The 17,060-nt window shown below is 49.1% G+C and overlaps 5 protein-coding genes across 5 annotated transcripts in view; 2 read left to right on the top strand and 3 right to left on the bottom strand.

Moving 5' to 3' along the window:
* The window catches only part of VFPPC_18576 (hypothetical protein), a gene marked incomplete at both ends in the record, with an annotated part of 535 nt that extends 121 nt beyond the window's left edge, over positions 1-414 (top strand). Inside the window, one exon of the mRNA XM_022430165.1 lies at positions 1-414. This exon is cut by the window's left edge and continues 19 nt beyond it. Within this exon, the coding sequence (XP_022284832.1) occupies positions 1-414 (414 nt within the window).
* A 1,483-nt stretch (positions 415-1,897) lies between these two features.
* VFPPC_18577 (hypothetical protein) lies at positions 1,898-2,713 on the bottom strand (the record flags this gene model as incomplete). The annotated part of the gene is made up of 1 exon (XM_018290247.2): positions 1,898-2,713. The coding sequence occupies one exon, from the start codon at positions 2,711-2,713 to the stop codon at positions 1,898-1,900; it is 816 nt and encodes a 271-aa protein (XP_018135858.2).
* A 1,683-nt stretch (positions 2,714-4,396) lies between these two features.
* On the bottom strand, positions 4,397-7,390 carry VFPPC_18578 (mutator-like element; the record flags this gene model as incomplete). The annotated part of the gene is made up of 2 exons (XM_022430166.1): positions 4,397-5,496; positions 5,563-7,390. The coding sequence occupies 2 exons, from the start codon at positions 7,388-7,390 to the stop codon at positions 4,397-4,399; spliced, it is 2,928 nt and encodes a 975-aa protein (XP_022284831.1).
* A 3,698-nt stretch (positions 7,391-11,088) lies between these two features.
* Positions 11,089-12,039, bottom strand: VFPPC_12333 (hypothetical protein; the record flags this gene model as incomplete). The annotated part of the gene is made up of 3 exons (XM_018290249.1): positions 11,089-11,351; positions 11,402-11,876; positions 12,028-12,039. The coding sequence occupies 3 exons, from the start codon at positions 12,037-12,039 to the stop codon at positions 11,089-11,091; spliced, it is 750 nt and encodes a 249-aa protein (XP_018135862.1).
* An 866-nt stretch (positions 12,040-12,905) lies between these two features.
* Positions 12,906-15,931, top strand: VFPPC_12334 (nitrogen regulatory protein areA; the record flags this gene model as incomplete). Its single annotated transcript, XM_018290250.1, has 3 exons — positions 12,906-13,294; positions 13,405-13,726; positions 13,880-15,931. The coding sequence occupies 3 exons, from the start codon at positions 12,906-12,908 to the stop codon at positions 15,929-15,931; spliced, it is 2,763 nt and encodes a 920-aa protein (XP_018135863.1).
* Positions 15,932-17,060: the final 1,129 nt, after the last annotated feature.

The following is a 17,060-nucleotide window of genomic DNA, read 5'->3' as shown; positions in this document are numbered from 1 at the left end:
CCGCGATACCTCAAGATCGCGGATTACACCTCCAAGCCAGGAAGTGACGCCGATGATACGGACGATGACGATGCCGAAACCGAGCCTGCACAACGGAGTCAAGGCAGGCATTCAGCGCGAGGCCGTGGTCTGAGCCGACAGCCTAGTCAGACTGCGGGCCGAGGAACGCGCCGGTTGAACGCGAGCCTTCGCCGTGACCGCTCTCAATTCGAGCTTGACGAGCTACAGTCACATGCGTCGCAATCGTCGCGAGGAAACAAGCGTCGACGAGTCCGTGGCGGAGCGGCTGGACGAAGTCATGCGGAGGCATCACAGGCCGAGAGGTCGCCGGCAAACCAGGTCCAAACGTCAAGAGAGTCATCAGCCGAAAGCTGCATCATCATCCCAGGAATGCAATGGACTGTAATACCATGACTTTCATGATAGACCACTGTAAAAACCGTAGTTTGAAGGACTGAAATATCGTCACAGGGAGGAGGAGGGTGAGCGGCACCCATGGGTCAGGGGACAGGAAGCCGACAGGACACTCTGTCGTCGTGTGCTTCACAACCCAAACATTCCCTAGAAATATGATAATTAAATTGATTTAAGGGTTTCGATGTTCTGGGAAACTCGTGTGTTTTGCAGTGTGTCGTCGTACGTGTCACTGTGTATATCGCTGTGTGTGCTATCGTGATCAATTTGATGCCAGCAGTTTGCAACTTTCCGCCTGCACTGCGCAACATTCCTAAGGGTGGGGTGGGTGAGTCAAAAGTGAGACACATATCTGTGCAAATAGAGATTTGTATCTGTGCGAATAGTAATACTCAAGAAAAGGATGGTGAAAAAGCTGCAAATTTGCATTTCAAGTTAATCAAGTGCACACCGGAATTAACGCGATCGCGATCGCATTTGAGTAGCGTTAAACATGACACCACCACGCCTTGAGCCGATAAACCTACTAGGTCTCCGTTTACGCGAGTTAAATGTCTTGATGCAGACATGTCCAATTTGAATGCATGATTACAGGTCTTTAGAATACGATAACGCGTCTGTCCATAAGAGGCTTGGCCGCTATTTCTTCAACATATGGTTTCGTATAATGGTCTATCTAAAGCTAGGCAAGCAAAGGAGAAGGCAAGCTCAAGGCGAGCCTCGAGCACGCACCATATGGTAGCTGAGTGGCAGCTTAAATGACTAACACTGCATAACAAACCAAAGCTATTACGCAGAGATCTACATCCGAGGATGAAACAAGGCAGGCTATAGCCTAGGTACTCGTGGTGGAGATGTGGCAGAATCCGAGGTATGTTAACAGATAAGACTGCGACCAATTAGAAGTTGGAAAAGTCAGGGCCGTCTAGTAATTCCCATTATTAGTCGCCTCTCGCGTCCGTTGCAAGATCTGAGTGTGTCTGACAAGCGATCAACATTGGTGGCAATGTGCTTGTGATCGATTGGTTGCACCTTCGCGCACCTCATAGAGTGGATTACGGCGTACCACACAATGCTGCCGATTACGCAGGTTCCGTGAAAGAGAAGCCATCACACAGCCGTGTGGTAGAATTCTGTGCTCGAAATAAAGTATTTCGACATTGGGATGTACGGACTTGGGGGTTTTGGAATCGGCTATCCGTGACTTCTTTCGTGTCAACTGAGCTGTCCCAGAACTCTGACGATTTGGCGCAAGAACACGGACGCGGGATTTAGTTAAAAACGACAAAACTGATTTCCCTTGGGGCTTGAGAATTATGGCAATTAATAGGGGTGCTGGTAATTTGTATTTGTGTCTGACATATCACGTAGACCCATTTCCAGGTACCATGGGATTGGCAACAGATCGGGGGACAGACAGCAAAGTACCAACGATTCTGTAATATTAAGATTTTTATACTAGCTCCTAGTTCTGCTAGGAGGTTCATGCTATTAAATATTTGATATCCATTTGGTTAGACTGTCTGGACAATGACGTGCCCCTTTCTTCTATCCAAGGCATAGGGTGCGGTCGGCCAAGCAGACTTAGTTGTGGGCTTTTCGGGAACTCTCCTTCCAGGCCATCCCGAGGTCGTCGTAGATTGCGGTATGTATTCATTGACATCTCCCCAGAAATCTTGTTTCGCCCAGAGTTAGACACACCAGGACTGCTAGACAGAATCGATGACGTCCTGGGTTCACCAACGCTGCTGGAATATTCGCCATGGCAATGTATATGCCCCTGCAACGCCATGAGCTCGTTTGGCTCTATGTTTGAATCAGGTCGCTGATTCTCCAATAATATCAGTGGACTTTGCAAATGCGGAGGTAGCCGTACTAATGCGTGCCTAGATGGTAACACAAGGGAGACTATGATAAAATAGTAAGAACCCGCTGTAGCTAATACGGCATGTAGCCCCAGTACTTCATGAAATCCGTATAGGCCAACAAAAGTCAGAGATTCTTCAAAGTATTGGACAAGCTGGCCGAAATTGTCCAGGCTAAGTCTGGTATCTTGCTTATCCTGGATGTTGGCACTGAATCCAGTAGGTAGATAACTTGGCTCCCTTCTCCGTAGTTCGTTCGCGAAGTACTCTCGAATTGCATTGCCTTTGTTTGCCTCAGTTTCCAGGATAAAATCGGTTAATTTTCGTCCCTCCATGGCCCGGGCCCCAACTCGCTGTGAAAAGGCAGAAGAAGCTTTCAGTATCTCCATGTTCATCGTAAGGTACGCCACGGGATGGACAGGATCGTTAGCCATTGAATATGTGGGATGGCTAGCCGGTGGTTTTGCCGAGGACGGGATGGCCCTGCGCATGTATTGTGACGCATCACACGACGCCATCGTCATGTGGTCGAACCGGTGATGAATCCGATATTGGTTATCGGATAGACGCAATTGTGTTGTTCTGGAGACTCTATGAGGAAGGCCATGCCCGCATGTTGTCGGCTGCTTGCTCCCATCAACACGGCTGGATCTGCTCCGAGCTTTGTGCCGCGAATTTGCCATTTGTCTGGCTGGTTACTGTCTCATAAAGCCGCGTCAAATAGCCACGGACTGAGTACTGCTGCCGTGTTGATCACTTAATAAGGCTAAGAATTGACCAGCGACACATGTGTGGCAGCAAGTTTCCTCTACGAAAAGTATGAGCAAGCCGTGGAATTTCCTTTCAGGAATAGTGATGACCTCTTGTCCGAAAGCCGAGGCATGTTGAATACGACCTGCAGCTGCATATGAAGTGGCGGGTGAGTCAGTCGCTGATAAGTAATGTGGATAAATGCTCGGCCTAGTTCCAATGACTGGGAGCAGGGATAACCTGGCGGCGAGCACCTTGATCGGAAAACTTACGCGGCCATGGTTTGAAGGTGGCAGTGTTAGTCTATTCTAGTAGGTTTATTTTCTCGGACAGCCACAAGATTCGGATTCGCCAAGGAAGGTATCGTTCGAATGGTCCCTGGCCCCAGCACAGACAGGCCCCCGTAGGATGGAAACGAGAGCAGTCAAAGTTAAATGAAATGTTCAGAGCCAGTTAGTATTTACTGGACCTGTAATATAAGAAGGAAATTAATTTACAAGGTACATGCGCGGGAGGTCATCCGAGCCAGGCATTCTCGTATTTTAGCGACTAGCTTTGTCCGAACCGGATCTAGCTACAGCCCCAGTGGATGAGTAGAGTCAAAGGAAACTCGATTTCACCTTCAAGTATAACGGTCCAAGCGAGTATATTGAGACTGGCTAGGTGACTACTACGAGTATCTCAAAGCCATAGAAGAAAGTGAAAATAAAATAAGAAAAGGAGAGTTCGCGAGTTGATGGGTTCCGGCCCGGCAGGCCGGGGTTTGTTCAGTGCTACAATTCCAAGCCTGGACGAACGGATGTGTCTCTCACGCGCCTCGCCTTCCTGAGTCCTGATACAAGCTAAAGAATATACCGAATTCGGTTCGAAAAGTAGAAAAATAGGGAATTGCTATACCGGCATGACACTTTGGCTACACCGGCATGAACCTTACACCGGCATGACTTTTACCACTTTTGATTCGCCCAAATTTTAGGTACTTCTCAACAAAGGCGGTGTAGCCAGCTTCCTTAACGTCTCCTAAATCACCTACAGCCTGGTCTATTGCAAGCACAATTGTGCACAATTGCGGGCGCAATTAGTCTCCCACCATTTGAAAACTGCGTTCAGATTGTTGCGATTGAACTTACTTCTTATTCAATTCTGGCTGACAGCTCTCATACCTATATATATACCTAGTGGCACGGCCCGTGCCACTAGGCAGCGACTCATCCGCCTAAAATGTCTTCATACATGATTCACACTAAGTCAACACAGATCGCAATCATACAGAAGTACGTAATCAGTAATAGCCATAAAAACTGAGTACCAAACAGAAATAACCACTAATTATTACATTATAGTAAGTTAAGAACTTCAATTTTATCTCACGGTATAACCACAATACAACTTGCATCGTCTTCTCCACTCTTGGCCAATTCCCATTGACTTCTTGTTCTGCGAACATTTGGTTGCGTCCTTCGACCACTGTAGCGCATTCCTGATGACTTCCCGGCTTCAAGAACCACAGGAAGCCTATTTTTCTGTTGCCGGGTTGAGACGCTTGTCTGGCTACTGGTTCGTGCCATAGTGTCTTGACTCAAATCTTTTGCTCTCTTGGCAAGGGTGGATTTGTTGAGGCTCCCTGGTGGTCGACCTCGCCTTCGCCCATTTGAGTGACTAATTAATTGACTCGGGGGATGCCGACCCTGCCTCTGACTGCTTGTCTGACTGCCAGACCGATGGCTTGCCGTAATAGCTAGGCTCTCAGGAACCGCCTGGATAGTGTTCTTTGGTCTCCCACGTAATGTAGTAGCAATTTTCGGGTCAAGAATTCGGAGGTATGGGTCTCGAGATGCTGATTCCCTGAGTCTCCAATGTGGATGGACCTCCCATTTCGTGAAAGGTGTTCCGGAATCTAGCTTTGCATAGACTTTATGATAGCAGGGAATGCCGAGCTCAACAGAAACCGTACAGTCGTTGTCGCAAGGTCCAATAGAGTCAGGAAAAGGGTTCTTACCCGTCGGCATAAACTTGAGAGCAATGCGGTATTGCTTACTGATTAACCCCAGTCCCTTCGATGACATAATTGTTCGCAGCTCGCCAAGATAGTCCCCCATTGAACCCATGTATTGGGGGGCAGTAAGGACATCATCCTGCCCACATGCATCCTTAAAACTACGTTCTTGGTCGTGAATCATGTCTTGCATTGCCTCGACGAGTCGGTAGAGGTGGCTCATGCCGTTCAAGAGATAGCTTTTGACATTGTTGTTGCTTGCTTCTGTGCCAGATGTAACACGAATACCAAAGTTACGATAGTGACGGATAAAGCAGCGTGCCCATTGAGCACTGACGGGCAGATAGATCGAATAGAGGTATTGTAGAATCGCCCGCTGATCATCGAACTCTTTACAAAGATCTCTCCATGCTTGCTCGAACGCTTCCTCTGTCTCAGCATAGAGAACCCGCTTCCACATCAAGACAACACCTTAGTAGGTATGAGGAATCTTATCGCTAGTTGAGGAATCTTTAATCAGATGTTTGTCTGTAGTGCCAAGCCGCACCTGTGTTTGGGAAGCAACATCTTCGCTGTCACTAGTGGCGAAGCTAGCTCTACCCTCACCGCCGCCTACCCACCTATTCTTCGATTGTAGGAGAACATTTGAAAGAATATGATGAATACAGAGCTGTTGCTGTATAAGCGGGAATTGGTCCTGAAGAGCAGCTTTCATTGCCTTGTCGAAGTCTGTGATGATAACATCAGGTTGTCTGATTGAGTGTTTCGTAATAAGTTCGCGAATGCTCTCGGCAAGAAATTGGAAGCCTTCTCTCCTCTCGTTATCTATTAAGCCAAATGCAGCATTGAACACCGTCCCGAGACAGGTTTGTCCAGTGGCTTGAAATAATGGAAGCTTGAATCTATTGGTGTTATATGTATTATCGAAGCTTATAACCTCAGGGAAGCGCTTCCACATCTGTAGACAATAGGGAAACGTCCAGACAAGACCAAGTAATCTATTAGGTTCATTATCAGCCCATTTGGCGAGATACGGAATGCGCTTCTCATCAAAGAGCTTGATCAATGCCGCAGTAGGTGTATAGCCACTCAGTTTTTCTCGATTAATAAGACAACGGGCATTGTAGATATCTTTCCGCAGCAGTGTAGTATCAGGGAATTCTGCTTCAACGATAGCAGCTACATCGCTAGCCCGAATACCTGCTCGACGACTTGCTGACTCGATAGCTGCTTTGACTGATGTGGTAAGGCGTCTATGGGAAGGATGCGAGGATGGGGTAATACTCCTTTCATGGTTGTGCTGGTGATGCTCAGGATTTTCATGCTGTCGCAGAAGCCACTTGCCCTCTTGCAGAGCTTCGGCAATAACCTTCCATTTACACCCACATTTTCGAGATCTTTTGACCCTAAGACCGGCGCTTTGTGAGGCTTCAGGTGGCCCATACCGATCACATAGAAAAGTGTATCTTATCAGCCGTCCCTTGTAGGAATATTTATTCCTTCGGACAATACCAAAGCCATGCTTCTTGGCAAAGCTATTCACTCTCTCGAAAAGAGCTTCGGCCGAGGGCGCTGGATCGCCTGGAATCGGTGGGTTCAGGATCTGCTCTGGAATGGGGGAAATAGACTGTCGAATAGGCGATGAATCAATATTCTCCTGGGTAGGTGATACTAGAAGTGATTGTGTAGGTAACCTACAGGTTGGAGAGTATGGCGGAGGGGGCTCATATGCTTCTGGACTTAAGGGTGGCCAACCCCATCTCTCTCGCCATCCTCGTACCCGTTCATATGAGCGCGCGAGATCAATGGTTAACGTTCGCCCTTCGCCAATAACATCTCGCACTATGCTCATTGCGGATTGGAACTCGGTTCTTCTTGTTGCTGGGGGCTGCTGAGCGGATTGGGGTGATTCGGGAGGCTTAGAGGCAAATAGACCGAGCTCTGGGCCTGGTATAAGCGATGTGACTCGCTGAATATGTTCTTGTCCATGGAAGAAGTCATTCTGCAGATAGATCTCATAATCTGAACGAAGCTCCCATGCAGGCTCGTGAAGACCTTGTGAGCCGTGAGGATGCGGGAGGCTCGAAAATGTCTGTGGACTAGAAGCGAATAGGTTATCGAGTGCGTTATCGTCTCCAAGCCCGTAAAATCGGCTGGTGCTTGTGACAGAACTACTCGCGGATTGTGGTCGGACCTCATCTGGTGAAGGGCTGAATCTGGCTTGCTGGCTAGATTGCGGTCGTTTCTCCTGGTGCAACTGATCACTGGGATCATGGCCTCGCTGTCGGCGAAGATTCGCACGAGTTGAATGGTTTGACGTAGGCATATGAATTGCAACGGCAGTACCGTAAGAGCACGGTTGCATGTGACGTATTAGCTAAAACACGTCTCGAAAACCAACAAATTGATGGCATTGCAGAGAAAAGAGAGACTAGAAGCACTCGAGGGGTCGGTCATCTTGTCACAATGTTGACGCTCAGGGGCAAATTGTGAGACCTTAATTTAGTGGCGTTATTGGCATTAGCATCACCCAAGTGCACCTCAAATGCCTGGTCCGCTGGACGTATTGAGGGCTGAGAGACAACGAGCTCGTATAACTGAAGTATGACGTAGAGATTCACGGCAATGAGTGAAATGGAAGAGGGTCCGAACACTGCGAGATCAGATGAGATCGAGCATTGTTGACAGTTACCCCTGGAGCAGAGTAACCATGAGCTCCTCCAGTCCGAACGTGGCTATGCACCGCAGAAGCTGCTTGTTTATTTCAAGCTCTTCCGTATAATGCTGAGTAAAATAATCAAGAAGCTGGGCATGAGCTGGATAGAGTCGTTGGATAGTATCGTGTTGTAGTACTGAGACAGTACGCTAATAACTTGGGTACTTAAGGTGAAGGTGGCAGAATCAAGAAGGGCTAACAGAAGAAGTTCGAGCCAATCAAAAGTGGTAAAAGTCATGCCGGTGTAAGGTTCATGCCGGTGTAGCCAAAGTGTCATGCCGGTATAGCAATTCCCGAAAAATAATGTAATTCTTTACACTAATACCAAAAGCCATATTAAGGAGGCGCCTAATTCATTGGCTGATCAGAAAAGCCACTTCCGCTTCCACCTGTAAACTGCACGCTTGCTTGGCGAAGAAGTTGCTCTGTCGACTGCAACTTCGCAGAATCCTCCCTAAAAGTAGGTTTAGCATCTTCATGTTTCAATTCCAGACTCTAAAACACACTTTCTTATCTGTAGATTAATCCTGTTTCCGGTCAGCTTAGAGTTATGAATGACAAGAAGTTCGAGGACATTACCAATTAGCCGACGCATTCAACACTCGCGTGGAAGAGTCCACATGGGCTTGGACCGATCTCTGACCCTCTAGAAATGCCTTGTATAATGCTTCATCCCGTTGGATCTCCCGCTGGGCCTGCAATTTGACCACCAAATTGACTACCTCTTCATGTGATAGCAGACGACTTGGAGACGCGGGTGTGGACTCTGGAAGTTGTACTGCCTGCTCCGCCGTGTCCTGTATGCCAATCTGATTTTGTTGTACTAGCTGATGGGTGACGTCTTGAGAGTTAGAAAAATCGGACTGGCTGCCCAGTTCTTCCGCGTAGCTATGGCCATTGCCAGGGCGGTTTGGACTGCTCGGTGGAGCATTACAAGCATGGATGTTTAGCTGTTGTGTGTTGCCCAGCTGCGAATCCCGCTGTTGGGATATTTGCTGTTGCGGCGGGTGATAGTTCGGCCGGGCCTGGATCGGAGAGATCCCTGGAGCAGGGGCGTAGTTGGCAGACCCATATGTACCGGAGACATGCTGGGAAGAAGGGACGTCATACTGGTGGTTGTGACTGAATTGGCCAACACTCTGACCTGACATTTTGAAATGATTATGAAGGTGCTGTACGGGAATGATGGATCAAAGATGGGTAGAAGGCACGAGAATTTATACTCGAACCCAGTTTGCCTCAACTCAGACATCAGTGCTGTCACAACCCGGACTGTCCTGGTCATGGGGCTTCGGTGTGCTTCTGGTCCAAGACATGTTACATTTTATTTACCGGTACTCTGGAACTGGAGGGTCATAGAATGCTCGCGCAGGTTACAAAGCGTCTAAATGGCAAACTCGACCGCTAAGCCTTGGACAAGCTCATGGATCTCTCACATTTGTGGTGCAACCATCGTTTAGAACCAGGTGCAAAACCAACTATTGTGACTCTACGCAGAACTTTAGAGGCGAAGTGCGCAATTGAAGAAACAAGACGTCGATGCGGTTCGCTCTGAGTTACAATAGCTGCGCAATGCCATTGTTTACTTAGACGGAATTAGACCAGGGGTTCGGATATGATATAACATCCAACCGGTTACCAGGTGCCAATCAGTTATGAGCCGAATCTTCACCATGCTGTCACCCAAGTCTCCGATACCCAGGAGGACTCGGTGCCTTTAGTTCCACGGAGGCGGGTTCAGTCCAAAAACGGAGCTTTCGGCCGACAGTATGTTGTCCCTTCAGGAGACAGACTCCACTCCTAAAAGACGTTTTATCTCCTTGGAAGCCGAGGCGAGCAGTCTGGTATCCGCTGGTTTTAAGAAGTTGTAGCATAGTATCAAGCGTCAATCTGGCTTGCCTATTCAGTATGACAGAGTGCCTTGCGTAAATTAACTTTGTTGCTCGATCTGCTTGTGGAGTTCATATACGTATTTTTATGGTGGTTGGGCTCTGGCTTCAATATGTATGATCCTCACTCTTCCTTGCCTTGGTGGGAGTTGCCTCTACTCACATGACTAACACTCTCTGCATATCCAGTCTGCTAGGGTAGATGTTGTAATTCTGACAAAATTCACGTGAAATGCGACATTAGACGGAGTTGGTTAAAAATGGTTGAGTGGCGTGATAATTGAAGCGTTTGGGATCGTACTCAGCCACGAATAATGTGGAGTAACCGTCCAGAAATCGCATGAATAACCTGGGGCAAAGGAAACGTACCTATGGAAAAGTCATCCAGTCATATAGGTTAATGGTACCTGGAAAATCCTTCAAGCCCGCTTTCGGTCCCCGTTAGACCTTGGCTGGGTTATTAGATGTATGTTGCTCCTTTTGCTGGCTATAATACACTTACGATATGCTTAATACGCTAAATTGAGGTTAGTGACGATTTAAGGCTTATCGCGTTATTTGTAGAGCGCCTTCCCGAGATGGCTGGAGTCAGCAAGACGATATTTTCATGAGTAGGTGATGGAGGCAGCGTAAATCCTACTTGCGGGCACCTTCTTAACGAGAACATCCAAAAAATAAATTTTAACTTTGGACCATGATATTGCTCTCGTTTGGATATGGAACGATTTAGCCCCTTGTAATAATTCATATCCTGACACTGACCTTATTTCGTACAACACATCGTCCCACTTGAGGATTCTGTTTGTACTACAGTGTGGGACCATTCCGAGTTAACTGCTAGGGTGACAGGAAATACATGATAGCTCATATCCGGTGACTCAGCCCGAAGTGCGTTTTATATCAAAAGTTCTCACATGGTACTTTATTTATGCGGGAACTTTTGACCAAGAGACACAGATGTTGGTTGTGCGTCAGAAGTCGGGAAACTACCATAGCACAAGGGAATCCGAATCCGGTCTTAACACAGTGTCATAACGGTTGTTGCGGAAATCCAAGATCTACAGTGACACAAGGTCCGCGGAGCCGAAACTCGCACAAAATAAACCGCGACTGGACGGGTGGTGCCGTTGCTTTCTATCTTGCTAGCGCTAATTCGCAGTGGCGACTCTTTTCGTTTCACATCAACTATATGAACGATTTAGCATTCAATAGCATTATGTACTTAATGATTATAGGTACTAATATCACTCGAAAGAGATGGTCTGCCCAAAGTCAAGCTCAGCGACATACCTCGTGGGCAACTGGACCAATTACCCACTGAGAGCCCTGTGTGAAGCGAGCTTGTCAAAGGTGCTTGTGAGAAATCGGCAATCCATGACATAACCTGTGCAGTATTAATCACTGACAGCTAAATCCAGTTTGTGAAGGCCTTCTGCATTGCGCTGCCTGGAGTATAGGCTACAGATTTGCGGCGCTTGCGAGCCGGCACAGACCTTGCATCTGTGCAATCGCCAACCCTTCTCCCGCGTGTTGCCTCTTGCCCGACGAAGGGTGAGGATTGTAACCATTCCCAGCGGTGCGTTGACCGTACGATCGCCTCTGAATATCCTCGCTGGTTCCATCAAGCTGACTCGCCGTGAGGACCTCTTTACCGTCCCAAAGATTGACCTCATCGATGAATGTTTGATCTACGCCCATCTGCCCTGCCGCCCGTCGGACTTCTGTCATGCACGTTAGTGGCAGGCTCATAGCTAACAGTTAATTCACTTACTCTTATAGACCGCCTTGGAATCATTATGAAGGCAATAATGCGGGTGCAACATGCATCCAAGCCGTTTCCAAGCAGTTACGACTTCTTCCTCCGTTGGGTCTGAGCTCACTGCCAGAATCTCAGCATAGGAATTATCAGCGCAGAGCAGTATCCGTTCAATTTCCTGCCGCGCATTATCCGACTTAATCTCCGTTGCATCTGTGCCAGTAGCTGGCTGGGCTGGCGACGCTGGTGTTTCTTCATGGCGTGTCTCTGCTGCCTTTCTGGCCAGATCTGCAGCGACCCTCCCATCTTCGACTCCAGGGGTTGGCTCTGGGGTCAGAAGCCGTCCTCCAGTCTGAGCGGCTTTCTCGGTTGGCCGGTCCGGTTGAAATTCCCGACACGGGGCTGTGCTGTCATCCAAATATTTTACATGATGAGGGGCGACTATTGGTGTAAGGCAGGCGGGCGGGCGGAGGATGATGCTGATGCTACGCTTGACATGAACACGTTGGTTGTTTGTGGAAGGTCAACTTTGCTGAGGCTGTTAGATACGAAGTTAATGCTGATAAGACAATGGATGGCGACGACCAACAAGGCGACAACGTACTGCCGCCGATAAGGAGGCGATATGTTTGGGGCTAAGCAGGCCCCTCCATGCACCTTTAACTTGATTGATTGACGACAACCCCTTAATTTGAATTGAGAACTTGACTTGACGAAAAGTCGAACTTGATTGAGAAATGTCAAGTCTGAGCTTGACTGTTAGCCACACTGCCAACGGCGACGGCCTGTTCGATCGAACGGAGCCATTATATGGCGGCTGCAAAGGCCGAAAACAAAGCAGCGCGTAGTCTTGAAAGGCTGCGAACTTAACCGTCTACAAGACCACCGGTGCCTGGGCTGCAGAGACACGCTCGGCGATTTGACGGAATGGAAGAGCCTAGAAATGACTTGCGGCCAATCCTACTTGTGATGAAGGCACCAACTGTATTGAGATACGAAGTCGCGGGTGTCAGGATAGTGGCGGTGGGGAAAGTCACCTATGATGTACATAAGGTGGACTGGACGACAGGGATGAGGAAACACAATACACACCCATCATGAATACAAACATATCACTAGATCAGAGGAACTAGACGACTACGCAGAGCTATAAAAAAAAATACACCACTGCAATCAGGTGAAGCCCTTACAGTAGCCCAAGGCCGTAAGTGGCTACGAATAAGGAGATCGAGTTGAAGTCCCAACGCAAAGTGCAAGCTGCACAGTCCACAGTAAGAATGACACGGCAATGAGCACCTGGATTTGAGTGGCAGAGTGATCACTGTGGCTCTCACTGAAGTTGGCTATCATGGCTTGAGGCACCGAGCTGCCAATATTTGAAGCACGTGCGTTCGCGGCTCCTCTTGGTGGTTGCCTCTTCTCGTCAACTGCCGTAGGCTCTCGACTTCCACACTTGACTTATCTAATATGCCCATCAGCGTCGCGACGTTCCCTGGCTACTTCTATGCCGGTCGCTGTGATGGATTCAACCATAACAGAACACGACTTTCGATTTTCTCAACGGCCCGATCATCCAGGCCATGATGATGGAGGTGGCGGCCACCAGAGCCTCACCGCCGTCAGCTCTGAATTGTCTCAGGCCTTTGTCATCGCCAGCAATGACTTACTCGGCAACGCTTTGTTTCCATCTCTCGATAACGCAGCAGTCGATGCCACCCTATCGATTGACCAGTTGCAGTATGATGACCCGCTGGCCGCCGCCCAGGTCTGGAATTTCTTCACGAAAGCAAGGCCGCAGCTGCAGAACCGACAGCGCCTCGAGAATCTCACCTGGCGCATGATGGCTCTGAGCATGCGCAAGAAGAAACAGGGGGGTGAAGCTCGCCAGCTTAAGGACTACCAGAGCAGGTACGTCTTTTTTATATCTATAGTCGTAGACTTGTAAAACCACGTTCGTATTGCATCATCGTCGGTTGACATTTTGGCTAACAAGTGGGCTCTTTTTCAAATACGCCCAGTGGCATTGCCCGATTACGAAAGACTTCAGAAACAAAAATCAATGCCGGCAACAATGCACACGCCATGAATCTCGGCCATGACATCTTTTCTGAAAATATCGCTAGCGCATCTAGTCTCATGTCCCCGCTACCGGCTTCCAAGCTCGACGACGTATGTCCTGCAGGTGATCAATCGGCTTCTGGAATCCCCATCAAGCCTCGCAAGGACTCTGCTGCCAATCACTTCGTATCTCAGTCGGACCCGCTTCACCAGCGATCAGGTAATGAGGAGTTCAACCACGTCCAGCGTCATAATCACAAAACAAGAATTGATGAAGGTCGTGTGAGTACCACCCCCAATCGGTTACAATTGGCATGACGCGTTATTGCCCCTGGCCTGAGCCATTCATCTTTTACAACATTGCTTTTGACTTGAACATGCCACAGCATGATCCACCGTTATTTGGCTACACTATCGCTAACATACAATATACAGAACCGGAAACGCCCCGTCAACTTGTCACCGCAGGTACTGGCAGTCAACGGCAGCACATCAAGCGGATTCTCCAATCTTGAAGTTGATTCTGAGCTTCAGGGATATTCTCTTGACACCACCAGCTCGGTTACGATGCAGCAATTGTCTCAAGGCGGTGATTACCCTGTTCGCTTTGCTCTTGACACTTTCACGGACGTGAACCCGGCGGCACAGTTTCGGCAGAAGTTTTCATTTTTTCTCTCCAATTCTCCAATGATACCCCATGGTCTTCTCTCCAACATGTATAATACTGGCTCCTTGGTTCCAAATTCGTCTCTCAACAATGCCGACCTGAACTCGCCGCCGGGATCTGCCTACCAGCCAACTGTTTCCACTCCCATGGCTATTGGTGATGGCGATGGCTTGTATTCTGACTCTCAAGATAATCGCAAGCAGCGGCCTCAAAGTATGCGTCAGCAAACTACTCAGAACATGAGCAACAACCTGGGCCATAATGAACAGTTTATGTATACCGGTTCCAATACCGGTAGCCAGATGTATTCGGCCATAGGTACAGAGTCTGGATCCAAATCCACATTTAGCACTGCTCTAAGCTCACTTAGCCACGTCAACCCGAGTCAGGTATTCCAGACTGATAGTCAAATTGCGTCGCCCGCTGTCTTCAGGCGGCCGGACGACATGTTCTCATTTGGAGGAGATTCCGATGACGAGGACGGCGGCAATAACATGCAAGCGGGGAACCTGCAAATGCATAGTGACTTCTTGTCGTTCGTGGATGATGAAGCGCCAACGGGCTGGAACGCCTCGCTTCCTGGACAGTTCAGTCCCCAGACTACTCGGTTCCCTGGCGGTCCTCGCAAGCAGGTGATGATTGGCCGCACAACCACCGACTATGTGGACAATAGTGGTGACTGGGAGAGCCCCGGACTGGGGCGGTCTCTGTCGTTCAAGGCTAGTAACGACAAGAGACAGCAGAAGCTTCCTCGGACGGCATCAACCACATCGCATATGGCCGCCAAGCACGATGGCTTTGAACAAATTGCCCAGAGCTTGCCTACTCCTCGCACCGACGTGCCTGGTATCACGTCAGAATTTTCGTCTGTTGCTCCAAATCGCCCGTTGTCTCCCCCGTCCTCCAAATGTGGTTCATCAACCAACTTGCAGGCAGCTGGCGGCAATCAGAACGATGGTAGCGCGCCAGAATGTACAAACTGCTTTACCCAGGCTACGCCGCTGTGGAGACGAAATCCGGATGGCCAGCCTCTGTGCAATGCTTGCGGGCTGTTCCTTAAGCTGCATGGTGTTGTCCGACCTTTGAGTTTGAAGACTGACGTTATCAGGAAGAGGAACAGAGGTTCGATGCCTGATGGATCTGGTGGCAGGGCGAGATCGAGAAAGAACCACACTGGCTCTGCCGCGTCTCCCAAGAGCTCAACTTTATCAATTGCCACTGTGGCTGCAGGTAGCAAAAACGCCAACTCTAACATGAACAGTGCCAATAGCAGGACTTCCCTTCCAGCTACCCGAACTATGCTGCCGAAGTACTGCGAGAGTCGCGTGGCCACGAGCACGAGCGCCGGTCCTAACACGACTGGTAGCACCCCGAACAGCCATTATGGTAACAAGGGTGCCGATGCTGCAGCTGCCGGCGACAACGGTGTTGTTCCCATCGCTGTTGCTCCACCTATGGCAACTCCTGGCCCAGGTGCCTCGTCTGCTTCACGATCCGGACTGCCCTCGGCTTCCTCCAAACAACAACACAAGCAAAGCAGGAGGGTCGTCGCTGATGACGTTTCGGACATCGATATTGGCAGCCACAACGAAGCGACTGGACCTAGCGACATGTTGCGATCCATCGGCTACTCGCCTCACAAGCCATCTGTTTCCAGCACTACGCTATCGAGCAGCTTAATCGTGGCTCCTCAACGACATCTGGCGGCCCATGGAGGCATGATTCAAATGAACCACCATCTACCAGAGGCCCCTCAACACAACGTGGGAGGGCCTACAATCGGTTCTCAGGAATGGGAATGGCTAATAATGAGTCTTTAAGTTCGGGTTTCGAGTAGGGACACGGGTTACTGGTTTGCATCTTATATTCTATCTGATGGAGCAATGCCGAGAAGAGCGTGGAGCATAGTGGGAGCATATTTGAGTGAGACAGCACCATTGGCGTAACAGTTCAAATGTAAGACAGAACCACAGTGACAGACATGTTCAGGCCCGACTCTGTTGAAGCGCTGGCTCCAAAGAAATAAGCATCTACCGCTTTTAAATTGCCAGCTGATACTGTCGGATAATGGTGCCTCTGTTGACTGAACACGCTTCCGAGTGTATAAAATATCGTGAAGTTTCCGCTGTGTAACGGAGAAGGTGTAAGGGGCACGGGGCTTATTCAGCCAGAAGCGTGCTTGGAAACCAACAAGTTGATTGCATTGCAGAGGAGAGAAACTAGGAGCTCTCGTGAAGCTGGCTATCTAGTTTACATAGTCGAGGCTCAGGGGCCGGTTGTGAGACCTTCATTTGGTGGCGTTATTAGCATCGGCATCAGCCGAATGCACATCTACGGCTCAGCCCGTTACATAAAGCTTCTACTGCACTAAGCACCACCGATTAAAATGGCCGCTGACAGCCTCGAGGTCTCTCCCCGGGTTATCCTCAAAGGATCCGGTAACTGGGACGTGTGGATCAGCATAATCCGCAAGTTCGCAAAGAATCAACATGTCTGGGAATATGTTGACCCTGAGGTTATACACAAGCCAGTCTTGACGCCACCAGTCGAGCCGACGCCGGGTCAAGCCTAGGCAAACGCCACTGACATACAGCAACTGCAAGGCGACAGCCTTAGCAAGTTCCAAATCCTTGAGGCAAGGCATCGAAGCCATACTCGCTTGGACCGTTATACTTGAAGGTGAAATCGAGTTTCCTTGGCTCTGCTCATCCACTGGGGATGGAGCTAGATCCGGTTCGGACAAAGCAAGTCGCTAAAATACGAGAATACCTGACTCGGATGATCTCCCACGCATGTACCTTGTAAATTAATTTCCGTAGTATCTCACAGGTCCAGTAAATACTAAGTGGCTCTGAACATTTCATTTAACTTTGCCTGCTCTCGTTTCCATCCTACGGGGCCTGGGCCTGTCTGTCCGTTTGGCGTTGTAGTACTTGCCTTAACACGCGA

The sequence above is a fragment of the Pochonia chlamydosporia genome (genome assembly GCF_001653235.2).
Source record: "Pochonia chlamydosporia 170 chromosome Unknown PCv3seq00029, whole genome shotgun sequence".
Taxonomy (NCBI): Eukaryota; Fungi; Ascomycota; class Sordariomycetes; order Hypocreales; family Clavicipitaceae; genus Pochonia; species Pochonia chlamydosporia.
Note: the sequence above shows the minus strand (reverse complement) of the source record. Positions and strands in the feature narration are given on the sequence as shown.